The 18,704-nt window shown below is 26.3% G+C and overlaps 1 protein-coding gene across 2 annotated transcripts in view; it reads left to right on the forward strand.

Annotated features, from left to right (window-relative positions):
• The window catches only part of LOC132921600 (5-hydroxytryptamine receptor 2A), a 93,339-nt gene that overhangs the window by 43,735 nt on the left and 30,900 nt on the right, over nucleotides 1-18,704 (forward strand). For both annotated transcript variants that reach the window (XM_060984707.1, XM_060984706.1), the window contains exons 3-4: nucleotides 6,848-7,075; nucleotides 12,534-12,673. In XM_060984707.1, coding sequence (XP_060840690.1) covers nucleotides 6,848-7,075; nucleotides 12,534-12,673 — 368 coding nt within the window. The remainder of the gene's footprint in view (nucleotides 1-6,847; nucleotides 7,076-12,533; nucleotides 12,674-18,704) is intronic.

Genomic DNA, 18,704 nt, shown 5'->3' on the forward strand with positions numbered 1-18,704 from the left:
ATCTGTTCAGTATGCGTAACTGATGCAAATGCGTGCTACTCGTAGAAGACATATTTTATTACAAATGGTACGGGCATTCAAAAATAGTAAAAGGTAAAATAATAATAAATTGTAAATATTATTTATAACTTACTACAGGGGAAGCATACTCCGATCATCTGTTTTAAAACTTGTGATTGAAATGATTGAATCTAGACAAATTAAATTACTTTGAGTTATACGTTTTAAATCTGTTATAAAAGTATACTTATAATCTATACATTTTATTTAATAATATCATTTTTTTAAATGTTGATTTTTTCAAATTTCCAAAGAGTGTTTGTAGTTAATGGTTATTTAAATTTATTTTATTTTATTTTAATTGCATTTTATTAACTGTTGTAGGCATCTATATAAACCATAAAATAGTATAGAAGTGATTTTCTTCTCTCCTTTTTTTTCATTTCAACGTGGAAAGTTTGATATTTTAAACACGGAATTGTAGAAAATGTTGTTAGGACCCTTTACAGGATGAATATTTAAACAGTTAATTTATTTTTCATTTGAGATTCCTAGTGGAGCGATATATGTATGATGTGTATGTCTTTCGTTACCTTTCAGAGTAGTAAAAGTTCTTCAATCTTCTATTTTGAACTTAAAATAGGATGTATTTGGTAAGTAATTTTTTTAGGACATAGAGGTCAAAAGTACAAAATTTCCGGTACCTACTTTTCAAAATGAAAACATTTATGCAACACTAGTTTTTTGACAAAAGCAATATTGTTTTTTTGTTGTAGTTCAAAATCTAATAATAACTTGGAGTTTCCACAAAATATTTATATAAGCATTTTTTGACATAATATTATAATTATCAACATTTACATTGCTGGTTATTTTTGTGGTATTTACATACAATGCATGTCATACATTTAAAACGTTTTCAAATTGTTTAGTTTTTGTTATATTTGATATAAATGTTTTGCTCAATCAGAAAGTTTAACTTTTATAAAAAGTTCTAACACTTTTTTAAAAATATTGAAAATAAATAGTTATAATAACTATATTTATTGAACATTTTTGATTCTATTAGGTATATTGTAAATTAATAAAATATAATATATTAACCGTAAGGAATTGTATATTTTTCTATTTCGTATAATATTATTAATTTGTATACATAATTAATTGTTCAAAATATTTAATCTAACTTTTATCTATTTATACCATGAACTATTCACACCATTATACGGGACACAATTTATCAAAACAATAATAACAATAATATATTCTTAATTGTATTTACTTTATAGGCTATTCTAGTCTTTGAAACGTCTACCCAAGATCTCTAATATTCTCGACCTTTTGTAGCGTCTATGCTTATATCTTACTTAAATCTTTTTAAATTGTTTGTCACTTAGTTAATTTTATTTTGACATAGATTTTCCTACGGTTAGTTTTATTAATTGATTTGTTCGTAGGATCTCATTTAATAAATAGGAGCAAATCCCCTTACCCTCTTGGCCTATTTAAACTTTTTTGATTTTAAAAAATCAATTAAGTTCGGTTAATTAAATCAAATTAGTCTTTTATCGCCCACGTTCATTCTCCGCTCGTATTCACCAAGTTTAAAAGTAGCACAGTTCCATTTATAATATATTAATAAACGTATGATATAATATTAAAACAATTAAAATATAATATAGTATTTGATGTTTTTATCATAAATTAGTTAAAGATACCGTACAATTAGTAATTAATATAAATATAAATTATCAATTGTAATATAAATTAATTATAAAATATCTTTGTATGTACATTTTAGACGTTGTTACATACTCTTGACATAGAATAGTTTTCATGAGGTACAATCAAAACCTACAACTAGTACAACTGTACAACAGACTGACTTTCCTGGTTTTATTATATTTCTCATTTAACTTTAATATTTATTATTTTATAATTTGGATTTCCTTGGTTCTTCTGTATAAACACTTATAATTTCATAATAAATTTCTCTTTGGTTTTATTTATTACCTTTATCCATTTTCTTTTTTTAGGTTGAAATTTGAATAAGACAAAGAATTGTCTTAGCGTATGAATCAAAAAAAAATTATGTCATAGTTTAGGATTAAAATGTCTATTTAAGTAATATTTATTCATATATAACTGCAATATTACAACATTTTAACTGCAGATAATATTTATTTAACATTAAGCTTCATTAAAGTGAAATACGATTCATAAATGTTTACATGCTAATTTTTATTAGTTGCGATATATATTAAGAGTGCCTATAATAAATAAATAAATATAAATGAAAATTGTAGTAGAAAACATATAATATAGTGTTATTAAAAAAAAAATTCAGTTTTCAATAATAATTCAATTATTTTTTTTTAACTTGTCAAAAATTGAAGTAGACAACGGCAACATCATAAAATATTATTATTATCAGAGCTCATATTATGCTCGTGAATTTCCATACGTCATATCAATCTTCCTAAGTTTTAATGAATTATAAATAAAATAAACATTTGTTTAATGGTTTCACGATTTAAAATAAATGTACATAAAATTAATTTTCACATATTTTTGTTTTGTGATTCCGTTAGATTTTAAACATCTATGGAGGAGTGTGTAACCATATTTTTAATTATTTCAATCTTTGACATACAGATTATACTTAATCAATGGTTCGATGCATTTACTTGGATTTGTGTAGCCATCGTTTTAATTTTTAATGATAGATTAATAGTTGATTATGACCTAAAATATAATGGATTAAATATACATTTTAAAATACTAAGATTGAAAATGTGTAAAGGTTTTAAGTTTGTTAGAAAGTATTGAAATTTATTTATTTTTTTATTCTAGTATTTTTAATTTCAAACAAATATTTGATTTGTTTTTAAAGAAATCAAAAGAATGATTCATTTTTATTGTTTAATATTTGTTTGTATAAATAGAATAATTTAAAGATGTTTATATTATGTTTAAGTAATATTTAAACGCTTTTTGTGTATATTTGAATACATTTTTATTTATTTATTAGGACATCACGATCTCTGCTAGTTGATTATTATATTGTTTTATAACGTTATAGATGAATATTATATAATATATAATATATATATATATATATATATATATCACAAATTGCGGTATGTTCCTAACTGTTTCAATATCGTTGATCTCTTTTGTCTCATAACAATGAGTAGCCAGAGAATGAGACTATGTTTTTTTGACACTGCATTGTTCAAAGTACACATTTAGTTTCCCTGGCACTCATAAATTAAAAACAATTTTTTCGTTGACATTTTTTCACATTTTTAAATTGATACAAACTATGATAATTAAACTATTAAGGGTAAAAACATACTGTGAAAATTATACATTTAAAACTGTGGTGCTAGGGAAACTTACTTAAGCTACAATATTGTTCTGTTCTATGATATTATAGACTTATTATAACGACGGGCTATTCATCAATATTTTATAAGTTAAGAAAATCAAAATTATATTATATTGCTATTTTTGTTGCTCTCCTCTTCATGTGTAACTACTTTGGAAATTTAAAAAATTTATAACTGAACTCAATGGGATTAAATCAGTACATTACTGCTATCTTAAGATTTTCAGTAATTTTTTTTAAAATTGTAATTGGAAAAATTGTGAAATTTAAAGTACTACTCATTTTCCAAGAAATTAAATCGAAATGAAATATTTCATATACTTTCTTACCAATTCTGCAAATTATGTCAGGAGTATAATAATCATCGAGTCTCGATTATTTAGTTTTTATGATTACACTTTTTAAACATTTATTTTTGATTACTATGTTAAAATTCTAAAACATATTTTACATAACTAAAATTAATTGTATAAACTACGTTTGTATATCAAATTAATAACGAAACATACGCTTTGGTTGCATCGTATGATTATTAAAGTACTATATTATTCAGGAGTATCCATATTATATTAGTTTCCAATATTTGGTTCTCAAGTTTAGTTAGTGTTGAGAAACTTGCCAACCTTTGCCCACTTCGGGTCACAGTAGAAAGATAAATCAATTGGCAGGTAATAGTAGTTATTGCAATAAGAAACATCTCAGCAAAACCACTTGAAAAATAGACAGTTATTATATATTTTTATTTCTGTAACTAAGCCAAAATCGTCTTTATTTTCATCTGTTGATTTATTGCATATTATTATTATTTTAAAATATTTGTTCACGTTATTTCTGTGTTTTAAAATGTATATTTACGTAAAATAGAATTTTAACTATTCTCAACTCGAGAAAAAAAGACGAACACAATAATTTTATGATTAAATAACATTATAACAAAATATATGAGGTACTCGAATAGTAGTAGTAGGTACACTGTATAGGTACACTATTATAATACTTTCTCAATGAACACGAGAAATATCTTGATTTGCCACGTATGTACTTTATACAATACAAACCATAAAGGCACACTATGTAAAACGTCATGTTTCCTATATGATTAAATATAATATTAATACATATTCAATATTGATTGACTTTTATGAATAATGCGATTAATTCGTGAAGTTTCTGTGTAATCCTATAATCATTCGAATGGTTGCCATCTCCGTCAACCGGATGGAATTGTCTGCGCTCACAGAGGCGGTGAAAAATTTTAAATCATTCCATCAAAAACTTTTACATAATAATACTATCGTAATACGCGTATGCCATCATATTATTATTATTATTATTATTATTATTATCATCAGCATCATATCATATAGATATGTTCAGTCTACGGTAAACGCTGACGATAACAATACCATAATATTGAAAAGAGTATTAGACATTGGCTTTGTTGTGTATTATTGATATCTATACATATATTGCTTTTGATCGTTGAATAATAATTATTAAGATTAAATGCGTGTGTATGTAGAATTATCATTATATATATATATATACTTTTCATTAAAAACGTTTCACATAAACAGTCAGTTGTGATAAAATAATATTATATGTATAAAAAATGTACGACCAACGATCTGAACAATGAATACTTTTACATATTTTACATAGGTACAGAATTACACTTTTAAAATATTTAGATTACTTTGATGCTATTGCCTATTTATACTATGGACCTATTCACACCGTTCAACGGTAAATCGGTTTTGATACAAAATGTATAATAATAATAATATATTATGATATCGGCTCTTTGTGAAAGCTAATTTATCTAACTTAGATATTTCATTAGATGGTCTACTTCGACCTAGGTTATGTTTGGTGCGATACTACATTGATTGTTGATTATTATTGCCAGTTGTCAATATTAAATTAAGAATTTCTTGTAATATATTATTTTATCACACAATATGTTTTTATACGAGTACCTGTGCCAATGAAGTCATTATAATATAATATATGTGATTGAACGTACTTGTCGTTAAAAAAAAAAATAACATACATATAAACTAATTTAATAATTAAATATTAATGATAAATAAATTCAAAGTTATCATTAAATGAACTTACCGTAATACTAATAATAAAAAATTACTTTAGTACTAATATCAAACAAAAATATCATAAAATAGGTGTATTTGGTGATGTAGCCTAATAACAGTCTTCGCCCAGAACGTTTTTCGTGTACAATGATTTATCATTGCGTGATAATATGTACAGTAGAGTAGTTACCTACTTCCTCTCTTCTTTTTTTCGATTAAATAAATGTTGTTTATCCACGTATTTTATGTTCATTTTTTCGTACTAAATTACTATTCTTATAGTTCTTATTTTGTATTTATTTGAACAAGTTTTAAAATTACTTTTGAGTTTGGTTTAAAAAAAAATCTTTTATTATATTATTATGAAAAAAACTTAAAAATTAACAATCATATCACGAGAATACCGTACAGTAATTTTACTGTCGATGTTTATTTCCAAGAGGGCCTTATAAACTTCTTCTTAATTTTATCAGCTTATGCACAGTTTATTTTTTGAATGTTTATTATATAACAGGTATGCTATGGATCATTTATGTAATTAAAAAAATCGTAAAACAAGTAAGTCTATGTCGTATATGGTAAAACACAACTCTAAAGATTCTATAGTATAGAATATCAAAAATACTTATATTTACAAATTAACATTTTACAATAGGGAAATAATAATAAAAAAAAGCATTATTGTACAATCGTACAATACTTGCAAATCGATTATTGAATAATATAATATTTAATATTACAAATAATGTACGATTATGTATCGGATCATATACGTGTTTATATAAACAGGATGATTGTATTATCGATGAACCGTCATTTTCTCGGTAAATATTTGTTTTGCTTTTTTTTATAAGTCGAACGATGAATGTATTGATTTTACAAAGATATATATATATATTTATTTTTGTTTCTGTTATCATTTTCTGGGCATGTAAAAATAATCCAATTTTCAACATTGAGGGTGGTTTCTAGAAGAGAATTAAATATAGTTATCTTACGATTTCAACACTTCCACTATACACGTCATCACTTATCGTCATGCTCCCGTAGGTATTTATTTAGATCAATGGCGTTCGTCCAGCGTGAGGGTGTTATGGCCAAGGATCCGCACGTATTGAATAACATTATGGACGCCCCCCCCTGAAACCCGATCACAATCATTCTAAAAAAAAACCCCACCATGGCAGTATTGCCACACCATGTCCCGCGCATATTTTAAAAAAGCCGTGTGCTTACAGATCACACATATGGTTTTTTTCAATGGATGCCACTAAACTACTGCGGACTGTAGCTTTGGACACAATTGCGGCTGAACAACGACGACGATAATAATATAATTTATGCACGTTTTGTGTGTTTTTAGGTGAATGGCCTCTGGGCGTAGCTTGGTGCAACGTGTATGTCACGTGCGACGTGCTGGCGTGCAGTTCTAGCATTATGCACATGTGTTGCATATCGCTGGGAAGATACCTGGGCATAAGACATCCACTCAGGACTAGGCATCACTATTCCACTATGAAATTGGTGTGTTTCAAAATTGCGATCGTCTGGTTTTTATCATTTTTGGTGTCGTTTTCGGTCACGCTTCTCGGTAAGTGCTTATAACTTTTCAATGACTCTTACTTCATAGTAATTTATTTAATATTCAAATGTTTTTTTAATATTATGTATTCTTATGAATTAGAAAATTACCATTTTTAAACACATATATAGTATATTAACTAATTTGTTTATTCATTATTTAGTCAAAAAATTATTATTCTCGGTGATAGGTACTCCAAAATATAAGTATACAGTTAAAGCACCTTTGGCAGTGCCATCTTGTTTTTGGTATCCAATCCATTTGATTTTTGCTGTATATTATTATGTTTATATGTGTTTATACTATATTGCATATTTAAGTTAAAGTAGGCATATGTTTTTGTTTACGTTTGGAATCGTTTTAAATAAAATATCAAAATAAATTAATTCAATGCTATATTACAAACACTTATATTCCTGAATTATCTCACCAAACAGATTGACCAACTTTTTTAGTAAATTAAATATATTGCTTGTACTATAATCACAAGTTAAAACAAGACGTAGTAGTAATTATATTTTTTTTCTACATACTCAGTGGTATATAGTAAATACCACCTAACTACATTTTTTCACTAACTTCTTATATTTTTGTTGATACCGTGCACTCTATTTAAATGAAATATAAAAATTAAGTTTGATTATAAAAGGTTTTGTTCATTCATTTCTACATATAAAATAACCATTTATCCACGTTGATTTTAACTTAAAAGGTAAAAATAATAAGATGATATTATAATATCATATGTAAACCTTTTTACTGATTGGTTCACTTTTTTATTTAAAAAAAAAACAATTGTTAAGATTCTGCAAAATAGACGTTTTCTGCGTTTTAGGATTTTTTCCTTTGAATTATTTTATATAAAATGCTATTTAATATGGATACTTTTTGTTTTATTTTTCAATAAATAGTTTTTGATGAAATGAATAAAACAATTTATTTATCTTATATTCAAGGCTAAAACTTTATAGTATTTGCTAAATATTATAGCATATATAGACAAAAATAGTTCATTATTTATTTTAAGCATCGAGAATTCCAAATACATAACACATTGTCTATTTCATATTTTTCCACATTTTAAATATTTTGGATTCCTAGAGCATTTATTGTGTATTAATATGATTTAAATAATGTACCTAATTATAACGCAAACAGTAGTCCAAAATTAATGTGAATTAATAAGAAAAAATACCCAATATTCATTACATTCAAATCATTTTTGTTTTTTGTATATTATTAATTGTTAAATAATGTAAATAATTTTTACATTTTTAATACTACATAATAAATTTAAATTTAATTAAGTAATGGTTTTTACAATCCAAAATTTTAAAATATTTCAATTACGTACTAGTGAAAAAATTATTTTCAATTTTGAGTTTATTTAAAAATACTATTAGGTAAAATGTGTATTCACTTGCTGAATTTTATGTACTTATACTTAAGAACTCATTTTAACTGACTCGACTGTCTGGAGATTCGTTCAATAGCGTCTCGTTTTTGTTTACACTATTAAATAATTCAATTAATAGCTCGAGTATTCTAAGTATGATCTTATAATATATACACATCAGTTATTTTCAGATCTCTTCCGTCTATTTTATAATTACGTTAAACAAACTATGCATAATAAAATAGAGTCTAGAGTATAACACATTAATATGTAATATTTTATGCACCTCTCCTAAACATTATAAATACGTAGGTATACACACACGCACTCGACTAAATTATAATTTTAACAAACTATTATTTGCGTTTGACTATGAAAGCTTTACTGATTTTTGTTTGATTACACTAAAGCTTATGGAGTAACATAAATAATTTATAATTTGAATCGGAGACTGTTTAGTTATTATTTTTTTAACAAAATTATATCTAAAGCATCTAGGTATAAAATTAATATTTAATTTAATTTCAAGATAAAGTCTTTGTTTTCACATCATACATACACGATAGGTACTATAACAATTTAATTTTAGGGAGAACGCTTGTTATTATTATATGGCTTACGGAAATTGAGGTTTAAAGTAAAAAATATTTAAATACAAAATAATAATATACAGGTATAGTACCATATGTTTTCTGATCAGTATATTATACAAACAATATTGTGTAAATCATAAATACTTATAGGAAACAATAATAATACTTAATATTATATATAATAATATTTAGATTATTATGATTATTATAACTATTTGTTTCAAAGGTCACATTATGTCGGTTCTGTATAACATATAACATTTTTTTTAAATTTAAATTATGGTTTTATATAAATCTTAAAACTTATTTAATGTGATTTTGAAAACGTTGATATAACTATTTTATTGAATATCATAATAATATAATAAATTGTTTAAAAACATGTAAAGTGTAAACAGCTAGATTATAACAAGGTTATAATTAATATTCACCTTAAAAAAATCCACAATTAACCGTGTGTAAAATATGATAAGCTACCAATTTCATATTAAATATATTATTTTATACATAATATAATCGTATTGTTTTGATTAAAATCCCGTAAGACCACTGTGCTAAACAGTACCTCAAAACAAAATACAGCGGATTTGAAATTCAACCACACGAAAAAAAATGTACAAACAACGCGATAGTAAACAAATAATAAAAATCGAATAGACATAAAAAAAAAAAACGATCATCGAACGGTCGGACAGATTGTCACCACGAGTATCGTGAGTAGGACACTGTGCACTATTATAGCAATAGCTAATATGTATCAAATTTTTCGAGTGTCGTGCAGTTAATTAGCCAAATAGACCGTATTCGACCTAACGAGCGGCATCGAGGCGTCACGAAAATAAGAACAAACACCGTTCGCATTTAATGGTTAAAGGTATGTCACCAGGTCTCAGCCACTTCTCGCGGGTGCATCCGTCTTATCAGAAAAATATATGCGACCCTGCGAATTATTTCACGGCTCTCGTGTATACAATGACGTGCCGTACGGGTAAGTCCTTCCCCGCCAACGCGCACCACGCCGCCCCCGTTATAATATTTCCACGCCACGCACACTCGCCCATATAAATACGGTACACACTCGCGTAGTCCTTTTTAGCTCTCCTCTCTATCTATCTGTCTGTCTCTCTCACTCTTTCTCACTCATTCACCCTCTCGCTCGCTCTCTCTCTCTCTCTTTCTTGGCGTGCATTACACTTATATAGCCCAGCAGTAGGTAGGTAGGTAGGTATATAATATAATATACCTACGCGTATACACCGGGCGAGCTGGTTATAAAGACAACAAACGAGCACCTGTCTTTTTCTCACGGTCCGCCTTGAATAATAAATTATGAACGTGCGTCGACGTCCCATAGGGGTTGCGGGCGGGGGACAGGCTCCATGGGTATAATGTATAGGGGAGGGCCAGTCAAATGTGCAGCGACGGCGGCGGACTCGGGAACTGCACGGAAAAGCGTTCTTCTCTCGAGCACACGCTCTGCGTAATCGCGTGATATTATAATAATATATTATAACACGTCGTGATGTTATGATAACATTATGGGGGATGACGATGTTTTCGTTCGTTCGACGTAATAACATAGTACCACGCCGCTGTAAAATTGCGCCGTTTCGTGTCGTGTTCACGTTTTTACAATTTACATTGCCCGTAAAAATGTCCAATATCTGTTCTGTTTCTACGCACATGTGACTAGCGCGTAAATTATCACGACTGTAGTACTATTATCACTATAGATATAGGTACGCGTTAGACATTTGATCACGCGTTTAGCACCATCCACACCACCCGCACCGTCCGACATCACAACTAGAAACCATCGCCACCAGTTGTTTATTGGATTTATGTCGTCATATTTTCTTGGTGCGTTTGTGGCTGTAGTATGAACGGTGCTTTGTTGGTGGTAAGAGAGAGGAAAAAAAAATAAAACAATCTCATCACATCGAATTCGTCTCACGGACGTGTGTCCGTGTGAGACATGAGTCAACAACAAGTTGTTGCTTCGAGGCCTCGAGGGGTGTTCGACTCGATGTTTTTTTTTCTCCGGAAATAATGAGTGTCGGTGTGCGCCTGAGTGAACGAGTGGGAACCCGTGACGAACGTGGATCCAGGAATAAATAGAAAAAGGGACAGCCATCAATCGATCGGATACGAATAGTGGTTATATTGCTATATATTTTATTGAGTATGTCACAATTGGAAAACTTTAAACGATTTTTTTAAGGAAAATATAAAAAAAGAAACAAGTTTAGCCAGAAATCATACTTCATTGCGTTTTGTCTTGAATATCTTTAAACTATATACTAATGCTGTGTTTAACATAAAAATGTACAACAATATAATATCATCCCAATATTTGATAAATATTGAGAAATAGTTAATTTATACAATGTGAAATTATTATTAGATTATCAATGATAATATTGACAAATTAATATTAATGAATGATAAAATATAATTTTAATTAAATAAAGCTTTTTTTTTTTTAAACATAATACGCTTTGATGTTCTCGAAAGTATGATAGTATTGTTTTCTCTACACCAACATGAAAAAAGTTTTTATATTAAAATAGCTCATCAAAATACAAAAACAATTCATTCGAGGAGGAAATTGTAAAAACAAAACATTCAAGTGACCCAAATTCTGCCCTTTTTATCCTTCTCGCTTTTTATTCACCTTACCTGTATCACAAATAACATAAAAAACTACTGTCTTAAATCTTTCATCAAACATAAAAAAATATTTGTTTATAACAATAACGTGCACATTAGACTAACTGCCATTTTAAAATAATGTGTTTATTCTATTTTATTCAAAAGTTTATATCATTTTTTAAAGAATATTACAATATCTATAATTTGTATTGAAAAATTATTTTTCATTATCATGAGACTTATTTTAGGCTTTAATATTAAGCTTTACTTCAAAAACTGTAAATTTATTGTAATTTTTTATGATAACCATATTCAGATTTGTTTTAAATGGTTCTTAATTTTTTTCAAAAAATGCTTAAATGTACATCTACATATCACTGTAATATTATGTAAACTTTTACCTATTGAAGACAAATATTGGCTGATCCACTTTATCTTTAAAATAATGTTTGTTCATTATTATTGAGAATTATAAACAAATTAACTACAGGTATAATTTATAATAACACGTTTGATAATAAATTATTATTCATGTTTAAATTAAGTGATAAATATTAAATAATATTTAAATCGTTTAACTCAATTTGCAATAAAGTACTTCTATTAAAATATCTACTAAAATTGGTAAAATCATTAAAACCAATCGACAACCACAATGTTTAAATTTAAATGTGCATATGACTATGCTGTTTTCAAAATAATATTGTTCAAACACAGAATAATATGGTATATTTGTGTTCGTATTAAGTAACACCAAAAAGGATTGAAAGTGTTTGACGTACCTACGATGTAACTTGAATATTGTATTTCATATTATATTTTACAGGTCTATACAATCCTAAGAACATTATGCCGGATCCAGGGGTTTGTGTAATCAACAATCGAGCTTTTTTCGTTTTTGGTTCACTGGTCGCATTTTACATACCGATGATCATTATGGTAGTCACGTATGCCCTTACTGTTCAGGTGAGTCTTGTAAAGTTTTTTAATTGGGGGTTTTTGCCATGATAAAATATTATATTATATATTGAATATTATATTTTGCGTATGTTTTTTTAAATACATTTCGTATTGAAAACGATCGTCGCATGCATGAAAGTCGCGTAAACTTTTTAAATTACATGGTCAAATACTATACCAGCAGAAACCATTTCAGTACTTTTTTCGTACAAAAATTGTTTAAAAAGCAAAATGATAAATGAATGTTTGAAGGAAGCCGGAGAGTTTCACTTTAATATATTTCATTACGTATCCCAAATTGTCCGTGATGTTGCTGAATAAATGTTATATTTGTATAAACTTGTTTGTGTATGTATATAAAATTAGAAAAGTTTGTATTCATTAGACTTTTGTTTAAAATAAAATAGTTTTGGATTTGAAAGATTTATTATATCAAAAGAGTAGATATATCAATCAATCGGAAAAAAAAGTTAAGTGCACAATAAATGGTGATGGGCTGATCTGCAGATTACTTAGTCTAACTCTTTAATATACGTTTATATTGTTTATAGCAACTTCACAAAATCATAAAATATTAAACAATAATATCATGTACAAGAAGTAATTAAACGCAGGAAATCTGACAATATAATTTTACATTTAAGTAATATAGTTTCCATTTAGTTTTTAAATAATAATAAATCATTCAAAATAAAAGAATTTAGGTATTTAAAATGTATATAATTATTTTTTATCATTAAGTTTGTATTATATGCTTTACTTAAAATCAAAATAAATTTTAATATTGGTAGGTATATTTACTTTATTCTAAAACGATCAGTATTCGGTTCATTCATAAAATATTATAAAATGTTTTTTTTTTTCGTAATCGTAATATAATATAATTAACATAGTTATTAGTTATACATTATATTATTTTCTTAAATATAAAAAAAATTTCTTGTTTGAATTTGGGTGATAAAGTATTATTGTTTTAAACTCAAATTGATGGGTTTTAAACATAATACCTAAACTAACTTATTTTTAATAATTTAATAGATTATTAAAATTTTGCTCTTTACTTGTTATCAATTATTTCAAAATATCATTCATCACAATCGTAAAATAAAATGATGCCAAAAACAGTTGATATAATATAGTATACCTATAGTACTATAAAAGGAACTTGTTATTTCAATTTAATCGTTAGAATTAATTGTTTAGAACTTTCAACCCATGAAGCATCATTCATAATGATGGTATAAATTAATTTTAAATAAGTGAGCATAAACCGAAAGTTATTAAACAATGTTTAAAAAATAATAATAAATATATAAACTATTTAATAAATTGTTATACAATTTGGATGTACTCCAACTTTCGGTCTATAAATTTTTAGTACCCATATCTATAAAGTTATGGTATAAATTCTATGTACCTTGTTCTCAGATTTAAATGGCCAAACCATGCTTATTGTTACACTATTTGTTTAGTAAAGTATTCTACAAAATCGTCAAAATAACACAAATAAAATAATATTATACTCAAATGTGATGGCATACTTACATATATATATATAGGTGACTGGCATTATTAGGTATGCACTCCAAATTACAAACAATACAAAATACATAAAACGAGACGAAGAAGTTAAATTATATTAAACAATAGAAATATAAACACTAGGTAATAAAATGTAGAATACAGCCATTACGGCTTTATCGTTAAAAACATTTATTTAAGAGGTCAATTTTAATAGATTTTTCTTCTTATTTTTTAAACAATTATTGAATGATCGAAATATTATTATAATTGAACAACGGCACACTTTAATACAAGTTGATTTAATAATAGTTGATATCAGAGAGGTAGTTTATTAATTCGCTAGCTTCGTTAATAAGATTTTCAAATGCTTAGGGAAAAGCGAAGCAGGTTTTGCAATTGAGTGAGTTAGTCATTGATATTCAATTTTTCATAAAAGAAAATATCTATTCCCAGTTGATTTTATTTAGAATTCTGGAGATGGTATTTGTAGTGGCAGATTATGGTGGTTTTTTACGGAGAAGCCTCACCGTAAGTGGAGTGCTGAATTGAATGATTTATTTTAAATATAACCATAAAAATGCAATCATAGTTAAAAAATGCTATTATAATTATATACGATTAACGGAAAATATTTTTCATTGCCTTTATTTTTTTTTCAAACTTATTCTTTGTTGTTTATATACAAACATAATATATAAATAATCCTAATTGATACATAAGTAAGTATATTCATTGTATATAAAATAAAACATAATACTTAAAATGAGAATAATAAAGATATTGAAAAAAAGATTCATATTTGTATACTATATTATATTATACGAGACCACTAATTTATCAACCTTTTAAGCGTTCTGTTAAAACGCCCGTAGAAGATACAGAATCAGATACAGTTTAAATTATCTATAAATTTATAGATAAATGTGAAAATGGAAATCATTGTCACACATGTACTCTGAAACTACTTTTCCAATTATCTTGATTTTTTTTTTTAAATAAAAGAGTACATTGCAAAGTAAGTTTTAAGCTTATTAATTCTGATGAAGTTAATGAAAAATCGAGTTTTTAATTTTTTAAATAGTTAGAAAATTCACTCATAAGGATATTTTTTTTTCATCCATGTAACCAATTATTATTTATTATTATTAGTAGTAATTAGTATTTTAGTGAATAGTTGATTTAGTATAACAATACAAAACTTTTTCATTGTTTCTGGTTCATACTATTGAAACTTTATTAGTTGTTAGTTTCTGGTCTGGAATGAAAAGGAAATCAAATTTTGGTCGTTTAACAAAAAAAAAAAAAAAAAATGATTTAATAAAAATGCTGCTGTTAAATGGTCAAAAAATACACGTTGTGCGAGATGATCATGCAAAGTTGATAAGTTAGAAATATCATCTATACAGTATATCATAAAATCAAAAATATTGTTTATCTACTCACGTTACGCTAAAATATGTTAGCATTAGCGCACCAAATTAAACACAGATATGTACGTATGATTGTACGGGAAACAAAGTGCACGGGGAAAGCTAGTATATTTATATATTTTAGGAAGCACGTAACCGATAGGCCATTCAAACCAAACAAGTGAAATACTATAATTATAAATATTAAACATAAACATTGTTTTTTTTTTTTCATTACATTTGAAACAACAATAATAACACTGTATAGTATAATAATATATATTATGTATATTTACATAATAACACGATAGGAGGGTATTTTTTTCTAAAAAGTTCTGTTACCAATTTCCGTGTGATTATTGATCAGTGGAGATATAATTAATCGGCACAGAGTTCATAAAGTATGTAATAAGGTTTAATTGCCCATATTATATTTAAAATTGCAATAATACTCACCCTATTTGACACAGGAATCTGTAATGACAATAGTGTCCATTTCCCAGTACAACCAGTCAAATAAAAAAAAGAGGTCGAAAAGGTCGAGAATAAATTAAAAACTAACTGCAATAGAAACATTATAACAACACGTATATTTTGTTTAACTTGAATTCGGTGAATATTTAACTAATGTGTTTTTTAGTGTTGGATTATGATAATTTATTACTATCCATATCGATATTATATCATTAAGTATATCGATTTTTGAATATCAATATCGTAATATCGATAAGAGATTTATCGACGATTTTTTTTCACATTCTCAAGTACAATTTTTTTTTTTTAATAATTTATAATTTATTATATTATACTTATTACAAACACAATATGAAAAATATATGTCTAGAAATAAAACAATAAAAATAATATGAATGATATTCAATAATATTTTCATATTTGATATTTACTCGTACTATTTAATTGATGATATCTAATTAAATCGTTTAATTTATTTGCTGTCTAAATATAAATTCTAATACATTTATACAATATCGACATTGATATCAATATCGAATAACCTATTGATATAATTTTGATATAATTTTGTATTACTATTAATTTTATAATAATTAAAATGTTAACATAGGATAATAAAATGATAATATTAAATTTAATATAATTCTATTTTTTTTAAATATATTTTTTTTCTGGGTCACTTAATACTAAAAATTGAAAATGTTCATAGAAGTATTATTCGAATTCGAGTATGACAATAACATCACTTTTTGTGTATATTGATTTATCGTTATTACCAAGTGTGTTCGTGAGTTGTAACTCGGATTTAAAATGTACACAAAATGTACGAAACATATTATCAATGTATATATAGTATATACGTACTATAATACTTGTAAATGCATAACATGAATGGGACATAAATAAATTATGTGTCTACCTATATCTGTATTTACGACTGTTGACAATCGGGTGACTATAAGTAAACAAATCATTATTTAAAAAGAAGTAAAGTATTTTTTTCTGTCATCATCCTAATGTGGGACGTTTTATTAATTCTTTTGAAAAATATATACACCTTACATGTTACATAATATACCTAACCGCTTTCAATTGATTTCAAAACGGTGAACATTTTTTTTTTTTTGGTCTAACAGTAAATCCAAAATATATATTTTTTTAATCATTAAATGTCAATATAGATTCAACACGTGTTAACCACTTGATAACAAGCACGTTGTTGAGAAAAGATATATTATGAAAAAAAATTCAAATAAACAAAATCTTCATTTATTTTTATACATTTATCATGATGAGTTATTTAAAAACAAAATTGAATATACCTTAAATAAGTATACTCGTACTTGCTTTATAAAAACGTATTCTAAAATTACACATTATATGCCTATCACTTACATTGTGAATAGACAAATACAAATTTAAAAAACTATAATTGATTTCCATCTTTTTTTTTCCAATTCAAACAAAACTTATTTTTTGCATCTCATTTTTTACTTAGATTAAACACTTTTACGTTATTTTATGAGCCACAATTTCTGATTCGAGAATTTAAAATCAAAGACATTTAACATATTTTCCTTGAGTACAGCCATTAATATTACTATCAATTGTTTTCAAGAGTTTTTGAAATGCAGTAGAAGTCGTTTATTAGGAACACGGATAATTGATACAATGGCGTTATTGAAATAAAATGTCTAGGGATGGACCGGCTGTATATTAAAACGTTGAAAATCAATCAGATTATTGAAACAACACATCGGTAATTTGAATCAATTAGGGCCAAGGTAATACTACTATAATACTACTACGGTACTACATTATTTTATCTTTATTGCTGTTCCGTATCAATACTGAATTCCACTTGTCCAATTAACTTCGTTTATTTTTACTGTTCTGTATCGTAAGTACAGTACCCACTACGCTCCTCTTTACTGTTATCGTTTTAGTTCAGCTTCGGTGTGCGTACGTTTTGGTGGTTAGTGTTTTGTTTTTATAAAAATCTAAAAATGTCTTAACACCGAAATTTAAGTTCAGGACGAAAATGCGACTTGTTAAAGTCATACGACGCGCTTTTAAAAATTAGTTTCCACGATGCTGCAGCTCGTTTAAATGCATCATATTAAATAGGATTTTAAAAGATCGTTTGAACAATGAACACGCAACATTGGAAAATGAAAGTAGTGGTCGGAAAAGAATAAGTTGTAGACAGTGCGTTACCTTCCCGTAAAAATACAGACACCAATACATATATATATATATATATATATATATATTATATTACATAATATATAAAATAGGTAATTCATATTTTATCTCATAGCAGATATACATTTTATTAATTATACGGTAGTAACAATTTAACAATTTCAATACATTTTAGATTCTTAACAGAATAAAGAAGAATGTAAATTGGTTTAACGGTGATATATTATTGGAGTTATTTAAAAAATAATTTCTTCTAACAATCTTTTTTAAAGTAAACAATTTGCTTTAAATTTTATGATCCCTACAGTTTTTGGTAAACAATTGTTTGTAGTATATGCTTTGGAAAAAAGTGGGAAATTCCAAGTACTTTTCTTAAAAAAGTTGAAAAACTAATAAAAAACAGTATCATACATTTGTTAAAATTG

Source organism: Rhopalosiphum padi, chromosome 2 (genome assembly GCF_020882245.1).
Source record: "Rhopalosiphum padi isolate XX-2018 chromosome 2, ASM2088224v1, whole genome shotgun sequence".
NCBI lineage: Eukaryota > Metazoa > Arthropoda > Insecta > Hemiptera > Aphididae > Rhopalosiphum > Rhopalosiphum padi.